Below are 26,692 nucleotides of genomic sequence, written 5' to 3' on the forward strand. Positions count from 1 at the left end.
CTCAATTCAAATGTGCCAACAAAACAGTGGCCCCAGTCTGTTGCATTTACATTGTCACCTCACTCCTTTGGTGTCAAATCAAAGTAAAAATGCAATCTATCAAACCTCATCAAGGCAGATCCCCACCTGCATCTGGCATGACCCACCCTGTCCCTGGTACTCTTTGCCTGCTTTACTTATAATTAAAATTAGAGTCAACTCATCAGCTACATGAGTTCTGTTGCTGGTGAGCTTGTAGTCTCAGACAGTATGACGAAACTTGACTCAAAGTAACATTACTCTTTCACCTTCATAGAGCATGCAGGACTCAGGGTAACTTGCATTAAGATTAGTGTTTGAGGTATAGTTATGCTGTCTGCAGGATAGTGCACATATACCAGCAGCTTGTTATCCAGGTGGTAAAATAAGGAAGTAAACTGCAATATTGCAACATTAACCACAAATATATTAACAGGTTCTGCTCTGTAAATGGGCAGCATATATATACTGAGACCTAACAGAACCTCAACAAGCTACTGCTGTGCACACACCACCCTGCAGACAACATAACTACACCTCAAACCATGATCTTAGCAGATGCAAAGATTTACTCTGCATGTTTGATGTGTGCTATACTACACTAAGGTCTTCTTTCTGATTGCCTGATACTCTTTGCCTCAGTGTGGATCCGCCTTGTTGAGAGGACTGACAGACTGCATTTCTATTTAAGTTTTGACCCCAAAAGAGTATGGTGAGGTAGAGTATGTATCAAAATGGAAAGGTCGTGTTGTTTCACGGGCACATTTAAATTAAAAACATCAAAAACTCCCGTAGTGGAGTTGTTGAACTGCAGTCTGTAGACAAAATCTTAAAAAACCTCAACTATTGAACAGTAGCCCAACCCTACAGCCCCCAAAGGTCATTAATACATTGTAATCATAATCCTCATAAAAGCAGAACGCTTTCATCAAAGTCAATACATTAACTGAGATTGTATGTAGCGAAATTGACTAAATGTTTAGAGTGCAATTTGATGACAATTTTATATTGACATTCTTCACTTACCTTCGATCCAGACACTGCCTGCTGCAGTCCATGAAGCACATCCAGATCCTACGAGACCAGCTGGTGGCTGAAGGCAAAAAGATTTCATATCAGAGTCGAGTCAAGGACGAGCCTGCTTACTACTGCAACGAGTGTGATGTTAGTAGTTCTCACTTACTGAATCAACGTTGTCTCTACACTGTTCCCCAATAATTACGTACCCATTCCTCCCTCACCATTAGTTTGTGGTGCTTTGAATTCACAAAGCAAACTCAGCCTAGTGTTAGCACTTCTGCTCTACCTAGACCTGGATGATTAAATATGGATGTAATTTAGCTTAAAATGCATATTCTGTGATTTTCAGGCCCTTAACTGAATATAAAAATATAGCCACGATTTTAAAATGTGCAAAAATGACTTTCCATGTGTAGTTCATTAAAATATATTCAGGGATTGTTAGGTACATGTGCACAGATCACCGGCCAAACATGGATCATGTTACATTTTCAGGCTTTCTTCCAAAGAGATAAAACTGTTTGCCACCAAAAATCAAACACACACTTGTCTACCTGTCCTTAAATGCAGCATACCTTGGTGAATGTGAGAAAATACTCTCAGAATGTCACAAGAAACACGAGCCATGTGCGTAAAGCAATCTGTGCATGTGCACCTAGCAATATGTTTGGGTACTTTTAAATACTGTATTTTCCAGACTATAAGTCACTTTTAGCAAAAACAGCCTGTTGAACAGAAAAAGGCAACATATATAAGTCACATTTCTAATTGTACTAATCATAGTCTAAATTAGCCTGTGGTAGGCATAGCAACAAGCAGACGTGCATTGCCGAATTCTTACATATATAGATTAGATCAATTAGAAAACAGGTGATAAAAGTGCAGGTTGGCCAAGGTTTTCAAGATATTTCACTATAAAGATTTATAATGATCTATACACAAGCAAATATATTTGCCTACAAGGGAGGGGGGTGTCTGATGATCATGATGCCTCAGAACCTCTCGACAAAACACGGTAAAACAATGAAAATGGTATCACATGAAATTTTACAAATGTATCTTCACTTTGACACTGAAGATTATTACCTAACTGTCACTTCATTGGTCTTAGCAAATGTCAAGGTTTTGGTCCGGATGTGTTTATCCACTTTGCTTTCTAGGTTTGAATTCTCAGACAATTAGGACACAGCAACAGTTGTTATACCATATGGAAGCTTATGAACGTGATAATCAATACAAGATAATACACAATTAACCTATAACCAAATAGATGTTTTGATTAGTTTGTGTATCAAAAGCCCAAATGTGAGAACAGGTGCTGTTCATCTCTAAGCTACCGAAATAATCTCTGCTCTGCAGAGTCCGTTTGTCTTGGCCAGATAATGAGATAATGCCTTTTTGACATATCAGCAGTAATCTGTGTCCTGGCAATGTGCAAGCCAAAAAATGCCATTTAGATACTGAATAGAGATGGAGCCTTGTCATTTAATCAGATGTTAGAGCTTGTATTCTGTAATTATCTGATGTTAGTCACATTAAGCTTTAAAACTGTATAATTCTGAGGTTGTACCTTAATAGTCTGGGAAACTACACAGCAATGGGACCAACCCACCCACAATTCGGTCAGTTTTTCAAATAGTAATTGGTGTGGCATCATTCTCATTGCTATATCACATTTTGCAGAAAGGTTATGGAGCATAATTGGACACCCCTCTTCTAATTCTGAATTATTTTGATGCAATTTTGACCTGAAGCCGTATCTTGGAAACCGGAGCCAATTAACGCTCAGGACTTAATTTTCCTATCGAGGCCCAATTCTGGTCAGATTTAGCTACTTACTGAGGCTTTGTCCTTGTAGACCAGTGTTATTTCTACAGCTACACCCTCAATATTTGTTTAACCTGTTTGTTTTTTTCATCCGCCACAGGTGGAGGTGTTCGATTTGTTGTTTGTGACGAGTGAAAACAACAGCAGGAAGATGTATGTGGTTCACTGTGAGGACTGTGCACATCAGCGGAGCCCTAACCTGACTAACGTCGTGGTGCTGGAGCAGTACCGCATAGAGGAGCTTATGAATGTATACGACTCCTTCAGTCTGGTGAGTGCCAACTTACCTCTTCTCCCCACTTTGCTGCTTTAGTTTGTTTCCATCCATCTCCAAGAAGCTGGACGTTAATTTCTGACCTGAAATAATAAACAGGTTAATGAAACATTTTGTCACTGACATGATTTTTCCTTTGTGTTTTTTTTTGTTTTTCTTTCGTCTTACCAGGCCTCCTCCTCCCGGTGACAGAGATCCCCTCCTTCGTCTCCTCAGCCATAACCAAAACTCCTGCAAGCCAGGAAAAAAAGGAAAAGGAAAAAAAAAAAAAGACAGTTTCACTTTGGTTTTAAAAACCCTTTCATTATTTAAGATCATTTTTGCTACTACTACTACTGCTAATACTTGCCGAACAGCCAGTTGAATACGTTTACTTATCATTACTGTTTACAGAAATAAATACCAAGCCGCCAATAAAACACCAGTTTACTCTCAGATGGTGCTTTTAACCAGAAAACCTGGCAACAATGAAGTTGATAACCAGGGGGCAGTTGGTGCTGCCATTGAACTGTGGACGTAGTAATTTCAATGGCCTGTTCCTGTCAGTACCAGAATGAACATTTTTGTTGTCTTGAATACTGAAATTTGTACATGCTGTTTGGAAAAACTTGTGGGGTGCTGTCTTTTTTTAAAATAATTTATTGTTTTGTTTTTCTAAACTAGATCAGCCTACATATATACCACATTGGCCTTGTATTTAGAAAAGAGAGAAAATGAAAAATACTAATAATAGAGATATGAACATTTTTCTAAAGCATTAAGAATTTTAAAAGATACAGTTGGTTGGAATGCTTCAAAAACATACGGGTTTTAACGACTAATGTTTTGGGTGGGATTTCATTTTCGGGTTTTTTAGAATTTTTTATGTGCTGTAAATCTTGTGTTTTTATGAATTATACTTTTATCTTCTCTGGAGATTACACAGTTTCTTTTTCATCTCTGTATGAACTCTCTTTGAAAAAAGAAAGAAAAAAATCATTGTCATCTGGTGTTTGTGTGTTGTACTTTTGATTGTTTTTCGGTATGCAGATTTAGTATTTCCTGATTTTTTTTTTTTTTTTTTTTGGCATTGTACATTAATTTAAAAGGTTTCCTCTATTTATTGGGTATCAATGTTCTCCCCTTTTTTAATAGGGTTGTACAAGTTTGCAATTTTTTTATTTTTTATGGTGACCAATTGGCTCTATAAGAACTGAAATGTGGGGCTTGTGTGTGGAGGTTGCTGTTTCTGGTGCTTGCCTCTCCCCATGCCTGTTTTTTTTTTTTCTCCTGATATATATTAAATGATATCTTTATCTTAAATATAAATCCACCTTTCCTGTAGACGATAGGAACACTGCTCACGTAGAGAAAATGACTAATGGAATGCTGTGTTTGTATACTTACGGGAAAAAAAAAAAACTTTTTCCAAAGGGTTTTTTGAGAAATGTTTTTTTTTATTATGTAGGGGGCTTTTAGATGAGATTTGAATGATTTTATGATATTATCTGTTGAATATGATAACAGGATAGATGGTGCTAAACGTTCTCTTTGAACAACTTTTTTTTCCCTGTTTTCTTAAAATCAGAAATCTATTTTTCCTGTTGCAATATACCTTAACCTTTTCCTTCTCTTTGTGGTCATTTATTTATAACTGCACTGTTTAGAGACTTCACACAGACATACCTGCAAACACACACACACACCAAACTGAGCCAGACATGTCTTAAACACTTGTGAATTTGTGTGACATTACTACGACTATTAATAAACGCTTTTTGATAATGCAAAAGCATGGACTTCATTTGAATTTCATTGAATCTCATTAGTCAGAGGTTCACCACAGTCCTCCCTAACACTTAACTAAGCTTTATGTTTTTGATTAATCTGATTTTAACAAAGGTCTGTTTTCAATATCTTGTCAAAATATAAACCTTAAACAAGTTGACCACACATGCCATAAAAAAATAAAACCAACTAATTATTTTATGTGGTAACATTTATACGTCACCGATGATGTGTATCGACGCATCAACGGCTGTATCTGTGCACTGTTCAACTGGTTTGCCCAGTGAGTCCCAGGAACCGGCAGGGTGACCACCAAGAGTAGTGACAAATGCAGAGACAGGGACAGCATGAAGAGACGGCACCAAGGGCAGCAGCCGAACCTGCAGCTTCCGTAAGGAAGTACCCAAGCAAGCTACAGATCAACTCACTGAATTACCCTCAGGGTTGCCCGAGGGGGGATGGGAATGGGGATGGGACGAGCACCCGATCAGGACAGACTTAATAATGACGACCTTGGAAAATGGACTATCGATTATGATTAGTAGATGCAACTGTGACACGGTCTAAGAACGAAAGGGGCCTAAAAATTCACGCACAGCACACAGGACTAACACCTGGTGAGACACAAGAGGAGCCCGGCCCGAATACACCATCAAGCCCACAACTTCCTAGTGCCCAACACTCCAATTCCAGCCAGAATAGTCCACCAACATCAGATCAAGTGACCTCCAGCAAAGCAGGACAAGCTATGGTCACAAAAACAAACATGTACATAAGCAGAAGAAAATTGTCTTTGTAAGGGCTGGAGACCAGCCACGACCACAGCTCTTTGAGACCAGATGTGGTGCTGACATCTGTTTCTTCCAAGCAGGTTCTCTTACTGAGGTCCAGGTTCTCTTGGGGGGACCACTTGAAAGAGTATAGCTTTTTAGCTATAATCTTTAAGATATTTAGCCATTTGACTGGCTACAAGAGGGAGACTCAAAGTTTGCTAATGAACTTAACCTGTTCTTTAATAGATTTGACACCACCTCTGCTTCTTACTCTGACCCAGTGTCCTCACACACCATCCCTCCTCCCTCCACCACCTTAGCTGATGCCTTGGGGTCTCTTCACATCCCTCCACAAACATATCTGTCAATGCTGCCTCCCCAATGCCCACATCTCCTCTCTCAGCAGCCATACAACATTGAAGTATACCTCACCTCCAATATCTCCTCCCCTGCCCTCATCTGACTCCTCATCAACACAATACACAGGCCCAGCCTTTGCCACAGAACAGGTGAGGAAGGAACTATCCAAACTAAAGGCCAACAAAGCAAAAGGACCAGATGAGATCAGTCCCAGAATACTTAAGGTGTGTGCTGGACAGTTTGCAGAGGTTTTTCAGAGACTCTTCAACCTCTCTCTGAGGCTCAAAAAGGTGCCTAAGTTATGGAAACTTAACTTAGGCACTTAACTGGTCCTGCAACACCTGAGGTCTCAAGTGTCTGAATTTCTGGACCTGGTCAGTCGGTCAGGAGACCCGCTCAGTCTGTAGTAGCGAGCGCACAGTTTTGTGCAGTTGTGTGCTGGGGAGGTGGCATCAAGGCTGGTGAGGCCAACAGACTAAACAAGTTGATCAAAAAGACAAAATCTGTTGTTGGACTGGAACTGGACAGTCTGGACGACAAAATAAACTCCATATTGGACAATTCTGCCCACCCACTTCATGAGGAACTGTGGCGAACAGGAAGTTCATTCAGCCACAGACTAATTCCTCCTAAAGCCAAGACAGAGATTCAGGAAGTCTTTTGTGTCCACGGCCATAACTCTCACACACACTCTCTCACACACTCTCTCACACACTCTCTCACACACTCTCACACACACTCTCACACACACTCTCACTCACACTCTCACTCACACTCTCACTCACACTCTCACACACACTCTCACACACACTCTCACACACACTCTCACACACACTCTCACACACCCCAAAATAAAATAAATAATTACTTTATTACTTTTCTACATACAAGTTAATTACTTTAATTTTTATGAATTAATATAATATTACATTTAATAACTTTAAATTAGAATAACAGCTTCTTCTTCATTCATGTTTTAGGCTGACATACACAATGTCTAACTTGTGCATTCTACACAATTCTATTAAGTAGCGTAATTACTGGAGTATGTGTGGCTTGTACTGTCGGAGACAATAGCAGCCTGTTGAATCCAAATCAGTCAAGAGCTTGGTTACAATTTCTGGAATTGTTCAGAGATCTTTTCTAATTTGGCAATGTCAAATGTCATTTTTAAGCAAAAATCATATCTTACAAACCAGAGCCAATCAATTTTGGATATCATTTTCAGTGGCCTATAATTAGCAAAGCTCAATATTTTATTTTTGTTTTGGAAGGTTTTCGGTCATAGATCGGAGCTTTTTTCTCCCATCTGTGGTGGGGGAAACATCAGCGTGACAAACAGCCGAGTCACTGCCCAAAATGTGTCCCAGTCCACCTTACATCCATTTATACTCCACTCCTACAATAACAAGTCATATATGACAAATGTTTGGCACAGATTTATCATTCATGTCCTCAACCTGAGTTTGCTATTGTTAGACATGAGTGTGAGAAACTAAGGCTGGAGTGGAGAGAAAAGTTTCCATTTAGACATCAGCATCCAGGGTAAACTAAGGAAGGAGATTGTTCAAGCAGCAAACCTTCACAGATAGCAGAGCAGGAAATAGCAGGGAGCCGTAACAAGATTGGACAGAGGTCAGTTTCCGTACTGATAATAGTGAGGGCCCCCCCCCAAAAAATAAAAAATAAAAAATAAAAAAAAAACTTGTTTTTCTGTATTGAGAGGATCCAAATGGGCCTCATTCAAAAATAATTTGTTTGATGATTGGAGATTTTCCAATACTTCTCACTATTCAATAGTTTGAATTATACTGGTCTTATCTGAATTAATTAATATACACTATATAACAAACTTCATGTTAAATTAATACTCTGTTCACCATGCCATTACCACTGCTTCCAAATTTACTGACTGATTTTTGTTTTTGTCATATTTCACCACAGCAGGTTAAGCATTTTAATGGTAGAGTTGCTCCACTAACTGTCCCAAGGTCTTTACCAGGTCTGTCCAGTATGATCCTCTGTTCTAACAGAAAACACCAACAGTGACTTACAACCACGAACGGGCCTCAGGTGACTTATGACCCCTCTTAAGAAGCCCTTTTTTGTATATTTTCTAAGGTCCATCTGCAGAGCCATTGTTAATCCTGACTGTTTTCCAGGGTAGAAGGAAAGAGCATTAGCTGGTCATCATGTCCTCAGGTCAAGTCAGGGACCATGAGGCCAGCAGAGGGACAGAGTCCTAAAGGAAATCCTGTCTCAAATCACACAGGAAGGCGACCTCCATCCGTCTGTCTGTCTGTCTGTCCACCCCACTGCAGTCAGGTGATGATGAGGGGGTGAACACTCTGCCCTCTACACAAAATACTTCAACAGTCCAATCAACACTGCATGGTCTAATCGTGACAGACCAGACTTTGAAGTTTGTTTGTGCTGTTCTTGTGCAGAATGAGATGACAGATTATGTACCGTTTCATCTCTTACAAGGAGTTTCCCAAAGGAGCGCTCATTCTAACTCCATTGATCAGCAAATTATTTAGCAACACAAAATCAAAGACTGCAATGTTGTAAGGACAACATGGAAATGATACAAATCCTCTATTAAAAGGCCCATATGCTAATCAACAGCTCCTCGTCCTCTACAATAAAGCATCAAGCCACATGGAGCTTTAAATCCATACATGGGGCTGTAGAAAGAAAAGGAGCTGCATGTGGATCAAAGAAGGGATGGAAGTAAATAAATACTGTGAACTCAAAGCAGAGGGAAAATGGGTGGAAAATCAGGATGAGACGAGGTTAATTACTGAGCATATGCTCTGATCTTAATCATTTAACTGATTATCATCTCCTTCAATCTTTGTTCTTTCACTTCATCCTCCTTTTCTAATCCTGTTTTCCAGAGGATCCAAGCGTTTATCTAAATCACATCTCCTGATAGTGCACATATTTTTCACCATATACGTAAACTCTGCAGTCTGACGTCCCTTCAGCCATCATCTAAAGTAATCTGACAAAGAAACATTTCTTAACCTCCAAACACTATGCTTGCAAACAACCTATACAATTTCTATCACAAACTTTGCAACTTGACTCAATTTCTGTCTTTTTCTGTCTTTTTCTATCACACCAAAACCTTTTCAGAACATATACGTCTCCATAATGGAATAATGATTCATTTTAAGCTTAATAGCATGTGCATTTATCCCAGCTGTATTAAAACAAAGGTACAAGCAAAACCCAGATGAGCACAACAGACACCCACTCTGGCTGGTGAACATGGTCTCTTCAGACTGCAGCACACAGCAGGAAGAGGGCGCAGTTTACAAGTTTCTAGAAGATGGTGAAGTTAAAGGCTAGTGCTAAAAAAAAACAAAACAACTTTCTATAACCAACATAATCCTCATATGAGGATCAGATGAAAACTGCACAATACACCAACAATCTCACAATAAATCAGCTATAACAACAGTAAAATACCTAGAGAAAGAAATGAATGTAAAAAATCTCCACTGACAAAAAGAAGAAAGTCGAAGGCTAAAGGTAAAGCAGTAAAGGTTTGATGAAGACTCTGACAAAATTAAAAGAATTCCCTTCACAAGATACAACACGTTTATCAGACAGCATCTTGCAAAGCTGCGCTACTGCAAATTCATCTCAACAACGTGTACCTCGTTTCTATTACTCTTAAAACACACCAAGTCTGTCTCTGCTGCTTATCCCCATTTTCTGCTCTCCTGAACATCAACTTATCAGGCAGCTTCCCAACTCTGACCCCTAGCATGCCCAGCCCCCACTGCAACAGAGACAGAATACAGGGGGGTGAAAATGTCCTGGATACGTGCGCTGGAATGTATGTGCTGAGGGGAGTTGTTGGATAAAGGCAGGGGGTCTGATAAGCCTGATGGGTGGAGACAATGTGGGATGGATGCATGAGGCAGGAGGGGCAGCACTGTGGACTTGAAATGGGTGGATTTGGGGGGTGGGAGGAGGGCAGGCAGACAGAGGTTTGACAGTTAAACACCACAGTACTTCTGAGGAGGAAGGATCTCTGTGCTACCACAGAGTCAAAATTTCATGTTGCATGTGGAAAATACAACACAGATTCTGGGAATCAACCAGCTCCACTGACAACTCTGGATAGTGGGGGAAGCAGCAGCAGGAAGCCAACATATCACCACTAAACAGATAAGACTGTAGGAGGCACCCTCCAAAAACTTCCAGCTTCACATAGGGAAGGGTGGAAAAGTAAGCATCTTTGTAGAAGAGTCAAAAGTTAAGGGATAAAGAGGAAAGAGGACTTTGTTGAAGAGTGAGGGGAGAACGTGTGCCTGCAGGACTGACTCAACTTAAGTGGTCTTGAGACGTGAGAAAACCACCAATAATCTGGAGGAGGAACAGCAAGAGGTGCACCGGGCCCCACAGCATAATGTAAGTACCAGTGCAGCTGTGTCAATCCGATTTCTCCACTCAGACACTTTTACTGATTACAATGAAAAACAGCTAAGAGATTCTGTTAAATCCTCATCGACATGAAGCAGCAAAGAAACAAAGAGGTCTGAGGAACAGAATTAATTACTGCTGCTGCTTTGTTTCAGACAATAGAAAAACAGAACAATAGGAAACCCCAATACTGAAGCCTGACAACACTAAGAACTAGCTGAGTGTATACATGATAGCACATGAACTATGACAGGAGTTTAAAATCAAGGACATGTACTGAGCAACATATGTTAGATGCACAGTCTTCCCTCATTTAAAAGTCCTCAATTTAGGTCAAACATGGCCTGTTACCCCAAAAATCTACCAGACAAACTACACCAAGAAGAGTGAGAAAAACAGGTGGAGGATGGGTGGATGTATTTTCGGTAATGGGCACAATGAGTAATCTCATACACATTCATGTACACATAACCTTTCCTGCAAGTCCTTCCTGTGTGACGTTCCACCTTACAACAGCACTTGAGTCAACAATGGGAGACAGATCTAGAAGATAAACAATGCTAACGCACCTAGGATAGCTTTCCAAATAATGTCTAGAGTGACTGTTTACCACATTTAGCCCATTCCAGCCGTGCACATTACCCACTAAGTGCCAAATCAGAGCTTCAGAGGAGCACCTCTGCTAAAATGATTGTATTGTGATTACAAATCACTATACAAATCAACTGAATGACAAGAGAATATATGTTGACTGTATGCTGGACCTGTGCATCGGGATTATCTAAGTGGTTTAGCTGAAAAACAAGTTTCATGGTGCTGGATGATGAGTTGCTGCACTGATGAACGAAGCAGCTTTTAAACAGGATCCATTTTAACTGACACCACCAAACTGAAATGAATGCCTCAACCCTTTGAACAACAGCAGCACCTTTACTTGTTATTCTTTAATATACTATATTGGCCCATTGGTCCTCACATTCCTGAAGCTGCTTAATGCACATCAGTGGATCCTGGCACTGGACACATTTGTTCATATAGTATGGTAGGTAGTAACATACTTCAGCAGTAATGATACTAAGACTTGAGCAATCAAATTACTAAGATATTAAATTAAGATATTTACCACCACATCAATGTTGATGGATTACCTGTGAGATGCTAATCTAAGCTGTAACCTTGTATTTCAGTCACTTTAGCCAACACAACAAACTGACTAAGTCATCTCTACTGGGATTTTTGTAAAGCTGTGGCATCACTGTCTCCTGACCTTTCAGAGGTTAGGATATCCTGTACCAGACACAGCTGCATACCACAAACTCAGTCCTAACACAGACTGAACGCCAACTAAAGAAGCTTGAATCAAAGCAGACTATAAGTGAGGACCTGGAATTTGAAACCATCAACTCTGACAGACTTTGAGTTCAGAATATGTTGTTATATTAAAATTACAGTACATTCTTAACATGTAAGACATAACATATAACCTCTCAGTGAACTGAGTGAAAGGCTCAACTACCACAACCAGAATACTCTACTCTCCAACTCTCTTTAGATCTCAAAAGTCAACAATGTGCTAATAAAGTCTGATGGGACACTGCATGTGACAGTGGTACCTCTGTCACTTATTTTCATAAAATGAGTATCTCACACACATTTGTCTGCCCACAGTTCACTATGAGTATGACTGGCACTCTAGAGAAGGGGGCCCACCACCAGGCCTTGGATCTGTCTGAGGAACTGCCACCTCATCAACTCCATCATCACACCAACCACCATCTCCATCACTCTAACTCTCTGGCCTCCACCACTGCTGTGGGCGGTGGCAGAGAGACGCCTTCACGTGTGGTCATACCTCCTCCTTACTGTGCAGCTGAGATCGGTGGTGGGGGCAGTGACGCTCCTCTGGAGCTGAGGGGGTCGCTGGACTGCTGGGCCTGCTCGGTGCTGGTAACTGCTCAGAACCTGATCATTGCCGCAATCAACGCCTGCCTCGCTGGATTGGTGTTTGGGACCATCCTGACGCCAGCCATTGTCATGGTGGTGTTTGGCTTCCTCTGCCACTCTACAGTAAGAAAGGGGGAGGTGGGGGAGAGCATGGCTGAGAAAGTGAGCACTGTACTCATGGAGAAGGATTTCATTTCAGTGTGGCTGCTCCTTTCCGACAAACCTCTGCCTCATACTCATCTGCAACCAGCCAGTGAGCACTCACACTGGACATGGTGAAATGTTAGCTCAACAGCATGCAGCATGATTTGTTTGTTCTCCATTTAGGACATTTTGGATCCCAACACTAGGCTTCCTGTGGGACGATTCAGTGAGAGCACACAGACATTTGGGTGAAATCTTATGAGTAGAAATTTGTTCTACTACAGTGTTTGAATTGGGAAATTTACATCTAGTTAACACATCAGGTCAAATATTTGTTCATAAAAAAATACACAAGTCTTAATGGCATCCTCATCAAACACATATTTAAAAATCAGTGAAGTGTTTTTTTGTTAGAATAAAAGGTGTCCTTGCTAATGTTTACACACCATTTTGCTACACCTAAACAAAAAATGAGTGGATGGAGAGATGAAAAAGTCCTAATCTCATAACTTTGATGCAGAAGTTTGAAACACTGCTGCCTGGGGCTGGGGCTTGGCTCTGTCCGTGGTGAGAGGTTTATAATCAGATAAGTCTCAGATTCACTTAGATGTGGAGGAATTGGAGGGGGCAAGAGGTCAGGAATCTAGGGAGCCAGACCTCAAAGCACAAAACTTGGTAGCTAGTTTAGGATTAAACATGCTTAGCAACAGAGAAAATATTTAAAAAAAAAAAAAACCAAAGTGCATCAGGGAAGGAGAAAATGACTTGACCTATGAGCTAGTTAGCATTATGCTGCACTTTCACGAGAAGTCACCTTGATACATACCAACAGCATTTCTGTAGGCTGACGACCGCCTTTACGTCTGGAGAGACCAGGATCCTCTCTGTTCTCCTGTTCACTTGTATTTAGACCTCATGTGACAGCAGCTTAGAAAGGGATTAACCAGGACCTGGAAGGACGAAGAGAGAGCCAGAAATCTTGAGGAAAACATGGGTGAGAAGAAAATTTAAGAAGGAATCCTCAGATTGAACAGGCAGTTTTCAAGATGTTGATGGGAAATCTCTTTGCAACAGTTACACAGAAACACACTCAACACGATATTTCAGAAGTAAAAACAAGAACACTGTTAAAGGGCCTTCTCTGTAAAACCCAGATCTGAAGCCATTCATAAAGCCACACCATAAAAAACAAACATGAGCATACTTGAGTGACTTATCTGTTACAACTCCTGCTCCCTTGCACCTTCCTCTTACCATTTACTTTTTAAAGCCAAGTACTGAAGTTTAAACCGCCTCTCTCACTTCACTATTCTTTCCGTGACTCCCTCCCTCCTTAGTGTTTTGTTCTCCCTCTTCAACTGGTATTTCTTTTGGCCAATTCCATCTCCACATCTATCAGGACGTCATCACAGTATTTTGTATTTATGTGTAAAAAGTGTGTAACCGCCAACATCTGAATATAACTATTTTCACACTTTTCAAAACTGTAATTATGTTTACTATGTAATTCATAATAACTACTAAACTAATTTACAATATTCTACTGAAGGCTGATTAACCAAACTATAACTTAAGACCTTAATAGAAATTTATTTCATTTTTTAAAGATCCATAACAGCACAGCTTTAAATTAACAGCATGTAATAAATGCTTTTCTTCTTTGCTGTTTCTCCATCCCTCTCCCACGCTCAAATCCTGACTCCTTCACCTCATCTCCCACTCCCTAATGTTACTATACTTAAGTGCACATTTTAACAGTATGTGCTGAACATCATCTTTGAATCTGCCTGACACGGACAGACTAATGTTTCACAACTCTGCCAGAGTTCCTAAAGGTTTAATTTATTTTGGTTGAAATGAGCATTTGGTGGGCTGCGGCTTCAGCACATGCACGTGTGTGTTTTTCACATTTCAAACTATGACCTGCTGCCTCTCGTCACCTCAAGCACACATACCACAATGAGCATGTCATCTCCCATCTTTATCTGACATTCCCTGCACTTCATACAAGCATTTAAATCACAGAAGTCCAGGTTAAGCTCCATAATGGGGAACTTCCAGATGTGAACTGTGAGTGGAACTTCTCTGAAGATGTATAACTCTCCATGTAGCTAGTTGTTAAAAATGCCCCTACTGGTTGAATCGCTCACCTCTACAACATCTTGCTGCCGTATCTTTAAACGGCCATCTTTCTCTTCTGGATTCGTCTCTGTAGGTCCGTCCCCATGGAACCACACCCTACTGCTCAGACCTGCTGACTGATGGAGGGTGTGTGGCTCTGCTGGTGGTGGGCTTCCTCTTGGTCACCCCTCTTCTGGTCCTGGCGCTGGCTGCATACTGTCGCCTGGCCCGACACCTCCAGCTGGGCCTGTGCTTCATCCCTTACAGTCGGGCCGTGTATAAGAACCTGCCAGCCACCCAGCACCGGGGCCTAGGCACAGGCTGTTGTGGCGGCCGAGATGGAGCTGATAGCAGTGGGAAGGGAAAGGTCTGGGTGTGAGACAGGAGAGGGTAAAGAAAACCATTAGCTAAAGTATATGCAAAGAGCTAAGCAGAAAGAACTGGGTGAGGTTACATGGTTATGAGAAAAAGTTAGGGGCTCTAAGAAACAGAAGGAGGAAAAAGGTAATTAGAAATGTCAGTATGAGGAATACTGAGGTCTACTGAAGTTATAAAAAATGAAAATAATAGTGATTCTTTAAACAACAATTAAAAATAAACAAAAGTGCTTAAAGTCTGACTGCTGGGGTTATAGAAATGAACCTATGCTACATTTAAAAAAAAAAAAAAAGGATCTCATCTGACCTGCATATGACCTAAAGTTTCCTAAATGAAATACTGGAAACAGTAAAATAACACACCTCACACAGGCTGTATTGACATATCTCTATCTTATCACATGTATATTATAAAAAACATATTTGTCTAGTATAGTTTTTTATTACACAAACTGTGACTCCAATTTCTTACATCATTTCCTTTTTATAAATAAAGTTTTTGATTTGGCTGAACTGTGTCTCTCCTGTACTGCCATGAAATGGGGCTGCTTGGTTCTACTGCCAGAAAAAGACTATGTCTTCTTCTCCTTTGGGCTGCTCCCTTCAGGGGAACTATCCTCATGTCCTCCTTCACTACATCCAAGAACCTCCTCCTTGGTCTTCCTCTAGGCCTCCTTCCTGGCAGCTCTAACCTCAGCATCCTTTTACCAATGTATTCACTGTCCCTCCTCTGAACATGTCCAAACCATCTCAATCTGGCTTCCCTGGCTTTTTCTCCAAAACATCTAACATGAGCTGTCCCTCTGATGTCCTCATTCCTGATCCTATCCATCCTTGTCACTCCCAGAGAGAACCTCAACATCTTCAGCTCTGCTACCTCCAGCTCTGCCTCCTGTCTTTTTCTCAGTGCCACTGTCTCTAAACCAGACAACATTACCATCACAAGATGAGAAAATGTGACTTGAGAAAATCCCACCTGACAATTTGTAATAGCGGAAATCAGACAAATGCACAAAGATAAAACCAGAGCTGTGACTGAGCAGAATTTACAGTGTGAGGTTAGTGTCTCCCCCAAATGGTGGAAGAATGAAATGACAAAGACCATTTTCACTGAACTGATCATCATAAACATATATCAAATACAGAATGAATATAAAACATTCTGACCAACATCAAGATACCAGACTTTAAGCATCTTGTTCTTTTGCTTCTGCTACTTTAACTTTCCACATCAACACAGGGGAGAGCGCGAACGCAGTCCCCCACTACCAGAAATTATGCAGTCGAGATTCCCACATTTGGGGAATTCGCAGGGGTCAGCACAACCGGAGTGCAATGGCTGAGCCTCGCCCTGGGTGAACCACCTTCTTGATCATGGTATCTCCCCTGCCAGGTAAGTATGAATTGGACTGCTCCAGCACGCGGAGCCCATTCACACACGTACGAGTCAGACTGACGGTCACACGGGAAGAAGCGGCGCTGCGCTTCCGCCTCAACAGCTCGCTCCAACCACTATTTCACCTGGACACGTCTCTCACGCCATTATTTTAACCAACACAAACATCACGTTGGAACTTTTAGCAGCAGCCTCTCTGTTTCCCAGCATGCTTTGCCACACCCCACGTGGGTCACATGGTCGGTCACGTTTCTTTTTTCCCCTTAAATCAGAAACTTCTTAATAAAAAAACCACTGAAATGCTGCGTTTACGTCTCCGTTGTTATAAACGGTGCGTAACAAGCGAGGGTCGAGATATACCTTTAGTTTGTATATTTCAGGGAAAGTGCAGCACGACCAAAACACGTCCAAGTATTTGTCTGATTTTCACTGAGGCTGCTCAGTTGTCAAACGGTATCGGCCTCTTCTACGCTTTGTTTACAAAGGGGCAGCACCGGGGACACACAGGCCTGATACAACACGAAGAAGAAAACAACTGAGAAACAAAAAGGACAGAAAATCCTCCGAAATTCACACACGACACTGTTTTCATCTGTCACACGAGCTCTGGCGCCACCTGGTGAAGGATTAAAGGCACTACACCTCTTTGTTGCTAAAATCACAACTCTTATGTCCATAGTGATTATGCATAAAAAAAGCCTATACAATAAATTAGCAATAGATTGAATGTACAGTGCCATAAACTTATAAATGTATTGTCATAACAAAAAAACGAGTCTACATAGATGACGTGTAAAGGACATTTCTTATGCTGTTATTGATTTCTGCATTGACATGTGTAGTTTGTCTGAATCTGGACAGTACAAGAATATTTCAACTCAACTGACGAGCTAAAGTATTTAACTGAAGTAATGTTAACGTCGACAACGTTATTTAATGTACAATCTGGAGAACAGACTCACGACCAGTCAGGCAGACAAGACTTTGCCCAGGAGCTGAAGTTATATTATAAAGAAATGTTAATTTACTTAGAATTTATCTGCCCTATGTTTGAAGTGTGTGCATTTTAGATAGTCTTGTTAGATGATGAATTAATGGGAAACAGACTTTGTACTCTGTATCCAACTATCACCATGGCTACACTGTCACTCAGATTTATTTGCCAAGATCGTGCAGACAAAGAACATGACTCCGGTTCACAAAGACCTCTGTGTACAAAAGTAACATACAAGTTAAAAGAAGATAGAAATAAAAACGAAAGCAAAATAGACAAATACAGAGAAGTCATCCAAAACATGGAAACAGCGCCCCCACAAAACCATTTGTGGCCAACAATATATTACATCCATAGTGATGAAAACTGCCATAGAGAATGAAAGAAAAGTTAAGGGAGTTAAACTCAACTACTGATACAAGACCTTAAGCATCTTGTTCTTTTGCTTCTGCTCCTTTAACTTTCCACATCAACACAGGGGAGAGCGCGAACGCAGTCCCCCACTACCAGAAATTATGCAGTTGAGATTCCCACATTTGGGGAATTCGCAGATATGGGTTTAGGATACGTGCAATGCTAACTGTAGACTGTAGACAACACGGCCTTCCGATTGGCTAAGAGTCTACAGCGCTATAAACTCTAGGCCAATCAGAAGGCCGAACTTCATAAGGCCCTTCATAATCAAGCTCCTTCATACCTTAAAGACCTCATAGTACCATATTATCCCAATAGACCACTTCGCTCTCAGAGTGCAGGCCTACTTGTGGTTCCCAGAGTTCTCAAAAGCAGAATGAGAGGCAGAGCCTTTAGCTATCAAGCTCCTCTCCTGTGGAACCAGCTCTCAGCCTGGGTTCAGGAGGCAGACACTCTCTGTACTTTTAAGGCTAGACTTAAAACCTTCCTCTTTGACAAAGCATATAGTTAGGGCTGGCTTCAGGCAACCCTGAACCATCCCTTAGTTAGTTATGCTGCTATAGGCCTAGACTGCCCGAGGACCATCGGTGCACTGAGCTCCCCTACCCTAACCCCCCCCCTTCTCTCCCACCTTACTAACCTTGTGCTCTCTCCCTCCCTCTCTCTCTCTCTCTCTCTGTACCTTCTGCAGGTGTCCCTGGTCCTGGAGCTGTTTATCGCTGATGTGCAGTTACTGGCCCCACCAACTTGCAGTGTCTATTTGTTGTTTATTGTTGCTGTTCTTTTCTCTCTGCTCTATCCACTCACCCCAACCGGTCGAGGCAGATGGCCGCCCAAACTTAGCCCGGTTCTGCTAGAGGTTTTTTTCTTCCGTTAAAGGGAGTTTTTTCCTCTCCACTGTCGCCAAGTGCTTGCTCATAAGGGAATTGTTGGGTTTTTAGTTTTAGTTTTTGTAAAGTGCCTTGAGATGATTTGTATTGTGATTTGGCGCTATACAAATAAAATTGAATTGAATTGAATTGAACTGTCTACAGTTTCGCCTGCCCCCTGGACCGTAAAATAGGCTACCAGTCAGGTACGCCTTGAAGTGGATATAGAAATATACAACAGACAGTCATTTGATGAGAGCACTAGCATTTATTTTTAAAGTAATTTTAACATAACTCTCAAAGGTTTTCTTGTCTTTTGACACTGGACAAATCGCTAGCCTGCTTTGCTAACGCTCCCTGCAGAAATTCATCTGTTACGTGTCATCCAGCGTCTGTGGTAAGATTTTTATAATATTCACAGAAAGTTAGAAAATAAATGTGTCAGCTTTTATGGTGAATCATAAAAACGTAATCACAGTTAACGCTAATGATAGATCTTCAGTAAGTTGAATACCAGCCATTCTTGAATGACCACTCCATTGACAGGTAATGGTACCGCTAACATTAGCATCTGCTTCTCATTTTTACCCTTTGATTTTTTCTTAAAATGTCTATAGATCACCTTCTGTAAATTACTGTACAGTACACCGTGTTTTTCAACAAATGTATTATATCCAAAAGATCGACACTTATAAAGAAATCAAAACGATAAAGTTACTAGATTATGTGCAATAAAGTGGGAATGGGGAAACATGTATTTAACACATTAACTCAAATCTATTTTCTTTTTATTTATTAGCAGTTAATCATTTGTTTGTGGACATTTATAATTTCCTGACTAGATAACTGCTAACTTCATCATGACCTCCTGTATTTGTCATGGTAAGAATATTTTGCCCTCTGTAATTGTCATCATGATGATTATAAGAGACTGTTTCCTACAGGTGTGTTTAACATGGATCCATTGTTGTCCACATTGCACATTTTGGACACAAGTGTTCCACAAAATAGGCAACAATGCCTTCTCAGGGCTCCAAAGGAGGCCAAGGCTCTGGTGTCTCCAGAAATCCATGGCTGAAGGCCTCATAGAAAGGTACAGAAGAGCTGGCGAGGGACCTCCTGAACTCCTATATGTGGACCGAGGCTGCTGTCATGTCCATGGCATATCTTCTGTTGAACAGCTCTTCAGTGAATGGACAGACAGGGTTATGCTGGTACGACTCGACGTCTTTCATTGGATCCATCAATTTGATGCGGCCGTACGGATGGATCATCACCCAAAGTCTGCCCTGTTCAAGTCTGCCCCCTCTGCTGCAGTCTTTGCCTACAACAAGGATGACCTGGCACTCCTGGTACAGGCGATACGTGCAGGAAATCCAACCCGCTATGCTTCACTGACTGATAGGGACATGATTGAACTGCATGTCAGCAAGTATGATCTGAGCCATCATGTCAGGAGGATCACAGTTGGTGCTCAGGAAACCTGTGCTTGTGTCCAGACTGCCATTGACATCCTGAAAGGAGCAGTGGGGATGGATGAGAACCAAGTGCACCTGTTCAAGGATGATGCTGCCATCGATCATGTCTGGGAGAACCAACAGAAGCACCTTGAATGTATTCAGGATCCACTGGGTAGGAACATGTACACCATCACAAAGTATGTGGCCCGTAATGGTGTGCCTCTTCCACGGCACAGCACAATGAGAGGGAGCAACAGTCTGGAAAGTTTTCACTGTTTTCTGCCCAACATGATCCCAGGGCCCCACTGTGCTGCTGTTCCCTTCCAGGTGTATCTCCTGGCTGGCATTGCACGCTGGAACTCTGACAGGGAGTCTGCGAGTGTCAAAGGCCAGAAAGGGAGAAACCACATGGTGTATGTCTCCCCTCTTGTGCATCGACTGAACCAAAGGTGTCAGGAACTGTTTGGTGAGGTAGAGGAGGCAAACTACAGGCCTCCGGTTCCTGCTGGTGATGAGCATATCGGTTTGGAGTATCTGTTCTCTCAGTCATCTGAGCCTTTCAGTGCCCCTGACCACTATGCTCAGACCAGAGAGACACTTTGAGCGGATGAGGATGATGAGGTTTCTCCTGGCATGGCAGAGGAAGAGGAGGAGGGAGATGTGGGATACACCTCTGACAGTGAGGGAGACAGTCTGACTCCACTGAGAAACAATCTCTCCCTCACTGACCAGGCAGTAGCTGCTGAGTTTGATCCCTGTGTGGAGGATGTGTGTGGTCCAAATCATCTACCTGGGTACCAACACGTAGAGGAGCTGAGCAAGGTCCTTGTTGAGATTGCCTTGGAGGAGGGGAAGCTTGGGATAAGTGACTCTACTAGACAGAGGGTCATCAGTGCCTGGAACAAGCTTGACCTCCATGATCGTAACATCCAGCAGTTCGACAGCCTTTACTCATCTCGGTGGGGTAATGCTCTGTTCGGCCGCACAAACGGAGATCCATCTGAGTCGTCTTTAGTGCAAAAGCTAAAATTTACTAAAAGTTACTCAGCAGCTCACTTGATTGACTCCAGAAAGAACCGGCTGATGTACTGCATACTTAAACAGATGTGGCTTCATCCTAATTGTGGAGGAAAAAGTCAAGGGTCACCGCTGAAGCACCAGATAACAAAAATGTACCAGCATGTGCAACAGAGAGTTACTGTGGATGACGCTGAACTCAGCAAACTTGGCATTCCAATCCTGAAAATCAATTCCAAGTGTGTTAGTGAGTTCATCAGGAGCCATGAGGCCTTGGCAGCTACAAACGTGACAGATCAGGATTTGGTTGTCCTCCGTCAAAGAAAAGCAGAGCACAGTGATACAGAACATCAGGCTACAGTTAAAGTGAACATCTGTGCACTGTGTGGCAAACCCACTGAGGGCTACAAAAAATACAGGAAAAAGACCTACTGTGAATTATCTACATCTAAACCATCCACATCCAAAGACATTACTGGACAAACTTTAAGAAGGCAGTGGACATTATTTTGGACTCAGTCCCAGTCCTGTGACTTCCCAGCTGTAAATATTGTGTATGTATGAAAAAGTATGTTCTATATCACTTGATTCACTGCACTGAGAATATATTAATCTTTTTATAGTTTATTTTTGTATAACAATGACTTAAAAGTATTTGAATAATTGTGTTGGCAGACCCTAGAGCCATTTTCAGTGTCCAGGGATTGGGTCGTCAAGACCCCCACCTTTGACTAGTGCCTAATCCACAATACACCAGCCCCTTATGGATCCTCCTGCATTTGGTGGGCCTGCAGTAGGGCGGCCTCACAACGCGGTTTCAGGCTTTCCCAGGCTGGGCCCCATGGGGGGGGGGACCCAACCACCAGGCACTCGCCTTCAAGCTCCAACTCCAGGCCTGGCTCCAAGGTGGGGCCCCAGCTTTGCCGTACGGTACGGCAAAGCTGGGGACCAAAAGCTTCTGGTCCGTCACCTAGGACCTGTTTGCCTTGGGAGACCCTACTAGGGGCATATAGCCCCTGACAACATAGCTCCTAAGATCATTCGGACGCTCAAAGCCCTCCACCACGATAAGGTGGCGGTTCAGGAAGGGGAAACCGGAACCAGAATAAGGTTGCTTGCCATCTCCAGGTCAGGGGAGAGATCCTGCCTCAGGTGGAGGAGTTTAAGTATCTTCTCTCACTCGTAAACAAGAGTGAGGGGAAGGACAGAATGTGAGATTGAAAGATGGATCAGTGCATGGTCATGAGCTTTGTGTCATGACAAAGGAAGACACAAGCAGCTGAAATGAGCTTCCTTCGCAGGGTGGCCGGGCGCTCCCTTAGAGATAGGGCGAGGAGCTCTGTCACCTGGAAGGAGCTTGGAGAAGAGCCGCTGCTCCTCCACATCAAGAAGAGCCAGCTGAGGTGGCTCGGGCATCTATTCCAGGTGCCTCCTGGGCGTCTCCCTGGGGAGGTGTTCTGGGCATGCCTCATTGGGAGGAGACCCTGGGGAATACGCAGGACACGCTGGAGGGACTATGTCACTCAGCTGGCCTGGGAACGCCTCGGTGTCCTACCAGAAGAGCTGGAGGAGGTGTCCAGGGAAAAGGAAGTCTGGGCATCCCTACTTAGGCTACAGCCCCTGTGACCCAGTCCTGGATAAGAGGAAGAAGATGGATGTGTTGGCAGGATTGATAAATATTTCTATAAATATACTTGTTCATTGTTGTTTAAGGGGAAAAGTGTGTTTTTTAAGTATCTGAATGCCTGACCTTGTATTACATGAACAACTGACCATTATGTATTGTGTAAGTGTTAATACAAGCAGACCATAGACTGTAGACTACCAATCAGGTGGCTACGAAGTGGCAACAGATGCAAATGTACAACAACAGAGCAGCACTTGATGCTGATGTTGATGAAAGCAGTAACCTTTTAGGTAATTTTAAAGTTAACACCATCAAAGTCTCAGAGCACATGTGGTGAACACCATTTTTCTTATTTTGTGATTAGACTGAATCAAAGGTTAGTGTTTGGATACTAATCTGGATTAGCGCTGACTAACACTTCATATAGCTGTGACAACCCGTCATCATTAGACTGATACTGATTAGTCTGATGGCTTGCAGGAAGAAACTCTTTAACAGTCTGGTTGTGTGGGCTTGTATGCTTCTGTTCCTTTTTCCAGGTGGCAGAAAGGTAGAGTGAGGGCTATCCACAACGGTCATAGGATTGCAGATGCAACATGGGGTGCAAATCTCTGTGACGGCCAAAAAAAGGGATGCCCTCGGTATGCACAATAGGGTCTTGTGGTTCACAACAGTGCAATTCTCAAACCAGGCAGTGATGCAGGTGCTCAGTTTGTTCTGTAGTCCATCTGGAGGAGGTGGTGAGGATGTCAGGTGAGAGATGTACTCTTCACAGCCTTCCCAGAAAGTAGAGCCACTGCTGGGCTTTATCACATTTCCAAAGTAGATCTTCACACCACTGTTTCCATAATTTGACCTTGATGGAGATGGAAAGATCAACCAGGGTGAGAAAGGAGATAGTCAAGGAGCTGGACACTAATAAAGGGGAGGATAAGAAGTTTGGGCACCAGCACATTAAGTAGCTACTAAACTAATTACCCACAAGTGAGAGTATACAATCTGTCACTGCAATTTACAGCATCATTTCCATTTGATCAATAAAGGTTTTTGATTGAGCTGTAGCCTTTCCTGTCCTGTAGCACCATGAGGCCCATATAAATGACAAACTGACCTCAGTACTGGACAAAACTAATATGAATGTTCACACTGTTCAAAAACACTTCGGACTCAGCTTTTCCTTGGAAACAGTCACTTTTGTTAGAAAATCTGCAGAAAATCCCACCTGAGACTTTGTAACAGTGGAAATCAGACAAAAGCACAAAGATAAAACCAGAGCTGTGACTGAGCAGGTTTAGTGTCTCCCCCAAGTGGTGGAAGAATGAAATGAGAGAAAAGACTATTTTCACTGAACTGATCATCATAAACATATATCAAATACAGAATGAATATAAAACATTCTGACCAACATCAAGATACCAGACTTTAAGCATCTTGTTCTTTTGCTTCTGCTCCTTTAACTTTCCACATCAACACAGGGGAGAGCGCGAACGCAGTCCCCCACTACCAGAAATTATGCAGTCGAGATTCCCACATTTGGGGAATTCGCAGGGGTCAGCACAACCGGAGGGCAATGGCTAAGCCTCGCCCTGGGTGAACCACCTTCTTGATCATGGTATCTCCCCTGCCAGGTAAGTATGAATTGGACTGCTCCAGCACGCGGAGCCCATTCACACACGTACGAGTCAGACTGACGGTCACACGGGAAGAAGCGGCGCTGCGCTTCCGCCTCAACAGCTCGCTCCAACCACTATTTCACCTGGACACGTCTCTCACGCCATTATTTTAACCAACACAAACATCACGCTGGAGCTTGTAGCAGCAGCCTCTCTGTTTCCCAGCATGCTTTGCCACATCCCACGTGGGTCACATGGTCGGTTACGTTTCTTTTTTCCCCCTTAAATCGGAAACTTTTTAATTAAAAAAAACCACTGAAATGCTGCGTTTACGTCTCCGTCGTTATAAACGCTGCGTAACAAGCGAGGGTCGAGATATACCTTTAGTTTGTATATTTCAGGGAAAGTGCAGCACGACCAAAACACGTCCAAGTATTTGTCTGATTTTCACTGAGGCTGCTCAGTTGTCAAACGGTATCGGCCTCTTCTACGCTTTGTTTACAAAGGGGCAGCACCGGGGACACACAGGCCTGATACAACACGAAGAAGAAAACAACTGAGAAACAAAAAGGACAGAAAATCCTCCGAAATTCACACACGACACTGTTTTCATCTGTCACACGAGCTCTGGCGCCACCTGGTGAAGGATTAAAGGCACTACACCTCTTTGTTGCCAGTTTGTGGCCTTTTTGTTGCCAGTTTGAGGCTTCAGGGCCTTTGTGGGGTCAGTAACAATATTGGTGTAAAAATGGACAAAGGGGCTAATATGAGTTTCTAATGGCTCACATCGGAGTTGCAGAACCAGTCAGATGGATAAACCTTCAGTTTCTGGTGTCTCCATCAGCCCAGAGGACTGGGACTGAGGACAGTACAGGGTTTATATTGAGGCAAACACAGATAATCCATGTTGTTCTGCTCTGAGCGCAACTTTCACCGTGTTATGGTTATTAAATTAAACCTTAGGACTGTGTGGGCTCAGGGGGACAGGCGAGGTTTGACCCTGACTGGATGTCGGGGACTCAAGTCGTCCCGCTGGCTCCAGGAAAACAGGCCGCACATGTCAATTATGTCAGTCAACTACAAACCCGGCTTTTCCTTCACGTCCAACTGGACTGACATGAAGACAAAACGTTAACAAAAGCAAAGTGAGCTGGTTTCAATGGGGCCAAAAGTTTGTAGCGGCTGGTGGAGCAGCAGCAGACTCACCTTGGACAGGAGGCCTACATGCACCATCACCGACACCACAGCAGCAGCTCCGCAAGTCCAAAAGTTGTCTCCAGGTCATGTCACGGCTTTTCCCTCAGCTGCACACGATATATTCCACAGAGCTTCACCGACTCTACGAGAAAAGTCAGAGATATAATCTACAAACAGGCCCCTTACCAACAATGAGCGCAAGAAGCAGCGCAAAGACCGAAACGCGTGAAAAGTTAATTAGCTGACAACGTGCACGTGCGTCAGGTTGTCTGGTGATCCGGAAACAAAAAATAACTTTCAAAGGTAAATCAAATAAAATAATAATGAACAAATAACATATTCCAATAGAAGATAACTCCCAAAGGTAAATAAATACAATAAAATACTACAAAGACTCACAAAGCTAATAAAATTAAAAATAAAATGAAATTAAAATAGAAGTCACCCTTAAGCATGTGAGATGTAAAATGGGTCAGAACAGCAAAGAGAGGTATTTACATTTTCTAAATTAATATAAAGAGGAAACAGGTTTAAACTCTGGGCTCTGTTGAACAGCTTCTGCCTTTACAAATGAAATGACAAACATTAACAATGAGACTTTAAACAAAGTTTTAAGTTTCAGAATCTTCTGGTCTTGTTAAAAATTCAACTTGACAGTCCAATGGACTCTATTACTTAAGACAAAGGTACAACTAAAACACTGCACCTCTGACTAGTACAGATAAGGTGCAAAACCAGGTAGTAATCAATATACTTATAATAGATGTGAGAAATGTAAACATAACATGCTGCCTTGCAGCCATAATTCAGATGAATCACTTATAGATCAATAATCTACAGTATTGTTGGTTAGTCAGCAGCCAGATGATGTCACCCATTCTGTTGTCTAAGGATCCACTGGTACAGTTCATTATTAGCCTGGTTAACTCTACTAAAAGACATTCTTTTGCTAAGAGGAGTGGGTCAGGTTGGCTAGGCCAGGTCAATATACTCAGTGACAACAGGACATCTTTAAGCTATTCAGTGATGTGCAAGAAACA

The 26,692-nt window shown here is 42.3% G+C and overlaps 3 protein-coding genes and 3 non-coding genes across 15 annotated transcripts in view; 3 read left to right on the plus strand and 3 right to left on the minus strand.

The window, feature by feature from the left end:
* The window catches only part of kdm6ba (lysine (K)-specific demethylase 6B, a), an 84,992-nt gene extending 81,520 nt beyond the window's left edge, over positions 1 to 3,472 (plus strand). For all 10 annotated transcript variants that reach the window (XM_033325674.1, XM_033325675.1, XM_033325676.1 and 7 more), the window contains 3 exons: positions 1,056 to 1,182; positions 2,966 to 3,136; positions 3,311 to 3,472. In XM_033325674.1, coding sequence (XP_033181565.1) covers positions 1,056 to 1,182; positions 2,966 to 3,136; positions 3,311 to 3,328 — 316 coding nt within the window. In that variant the 3' untranslated portion in view covers positions 3,329 to 3,472. The remainder of the gene's footprint in view (positions 1 to 1,055; positions 1,183 to 2,965; positions 3,137 to 3,310) is intronic.
* A 6,558-nt stretch (positions 3,473 to 10,030) lies between these two features.
* tmem88b (transmembrane protein 88 b) lies at positions 10,031 to 15,578 on the plus strand. The gene is made up of 3 exons (XM_026315292.1): positions 10,031 to 10,467; positions 12,148 to 12,546; positions 14,783 to 15,578. Exons 2-3 carry the CDS (start codon positions 12,154 to 12,156, stop codon positions 15,065 to 15,067), a joined length of 678 nt encoding a protein of 225 aa, XP_026171077.1. The 5' UTR covers positions 10,031 to 10,467; positions 12,148 to 12,153; the 3' UTR covers positions 15,068 to 15,578.
* Positions 15,579 to 16,302: 724 nt separating this feature from the next.
* On the minus strand, positions 16,303 to 16,466 carry LOC113125775 (U1 spliceosomal RNA). Its single transcript, XR_003295190.1, has one exon. It is a non-coding gene; the product is annotated as a U1 spliceosomal RNA (small nuclear RNA).
* Positions 16,467 to 17,930: 1,464 nt separating this feature from the next.
* On the minus strand, positions 17,931 to 18,095 carry LOC113125784 (U1 spliceosomal RNA). The gene has a single exon (XR_003295198.1). It is a non-coding gene; the product is annotated as a U1 spliceosomal RNA (small nuclear RNA).
* A 6,219-nt stretch (positions 18,096 to 24,314) lies between these two features.
* On the minus strand, positions 24,315 to 24,478 carry LOC113125781 (U1 spliceosomal RNA). The gene has a single exon (XR_003295195.1). It is a non-coding gene; the product is annotated as a U1 spliceosomal RNA (small nuclear RNA).
* Positions 24,479 to 25,445: 967 nt separating this feature from the next.
* LOC113134680 (calcium-binding protein 2-like) overlaps positions 25,446 to 26,692 on the plus strand; it is a 137,585-nt gene continuing 136,338 nt past the window's right edge. The window contains exon 1 of the mRNA XM_026314165.1: positions 25,446 to 25,955. The gene's annotated coding sequence lies outside the window, so the exon portion shown is untranslated. The remainder of the gene's footprint in view (positions 25,956 to 26,692) is intronic.

Source organism: Mastacembelus armatus, chromosome 18 (assembly GCF_900324485.2).
Source record: "Mastacembelus armatus chromosome 18, fMasArm1.2, whole genome shotgun sequence".
Taxonomy (NCBI): Eukaryota; Metazoa; Chordata; class Actinopteri; order Synbranchiformes; family Mastacembelidae; genus Mastacembelus; species Mastacembelus armatus.

Excerpts from the sequence above, each read along its gene's own strand:
- tmem88b (XM_026315292.1), top strand. The coding sequence starts at position 12,154 with ATGAGTATGACTGGCACTCTAGAGAAGGGGGCCCACCACCAGGCCTTG. Across the intron at positions 12,547-14,782 it reads GCTTCCTCTGCCACTCTACA|GTCCGTCCCCATGGAACCAC; the intron begins GTAAGAAAGGGG and ends TCGTCTCTGTAG.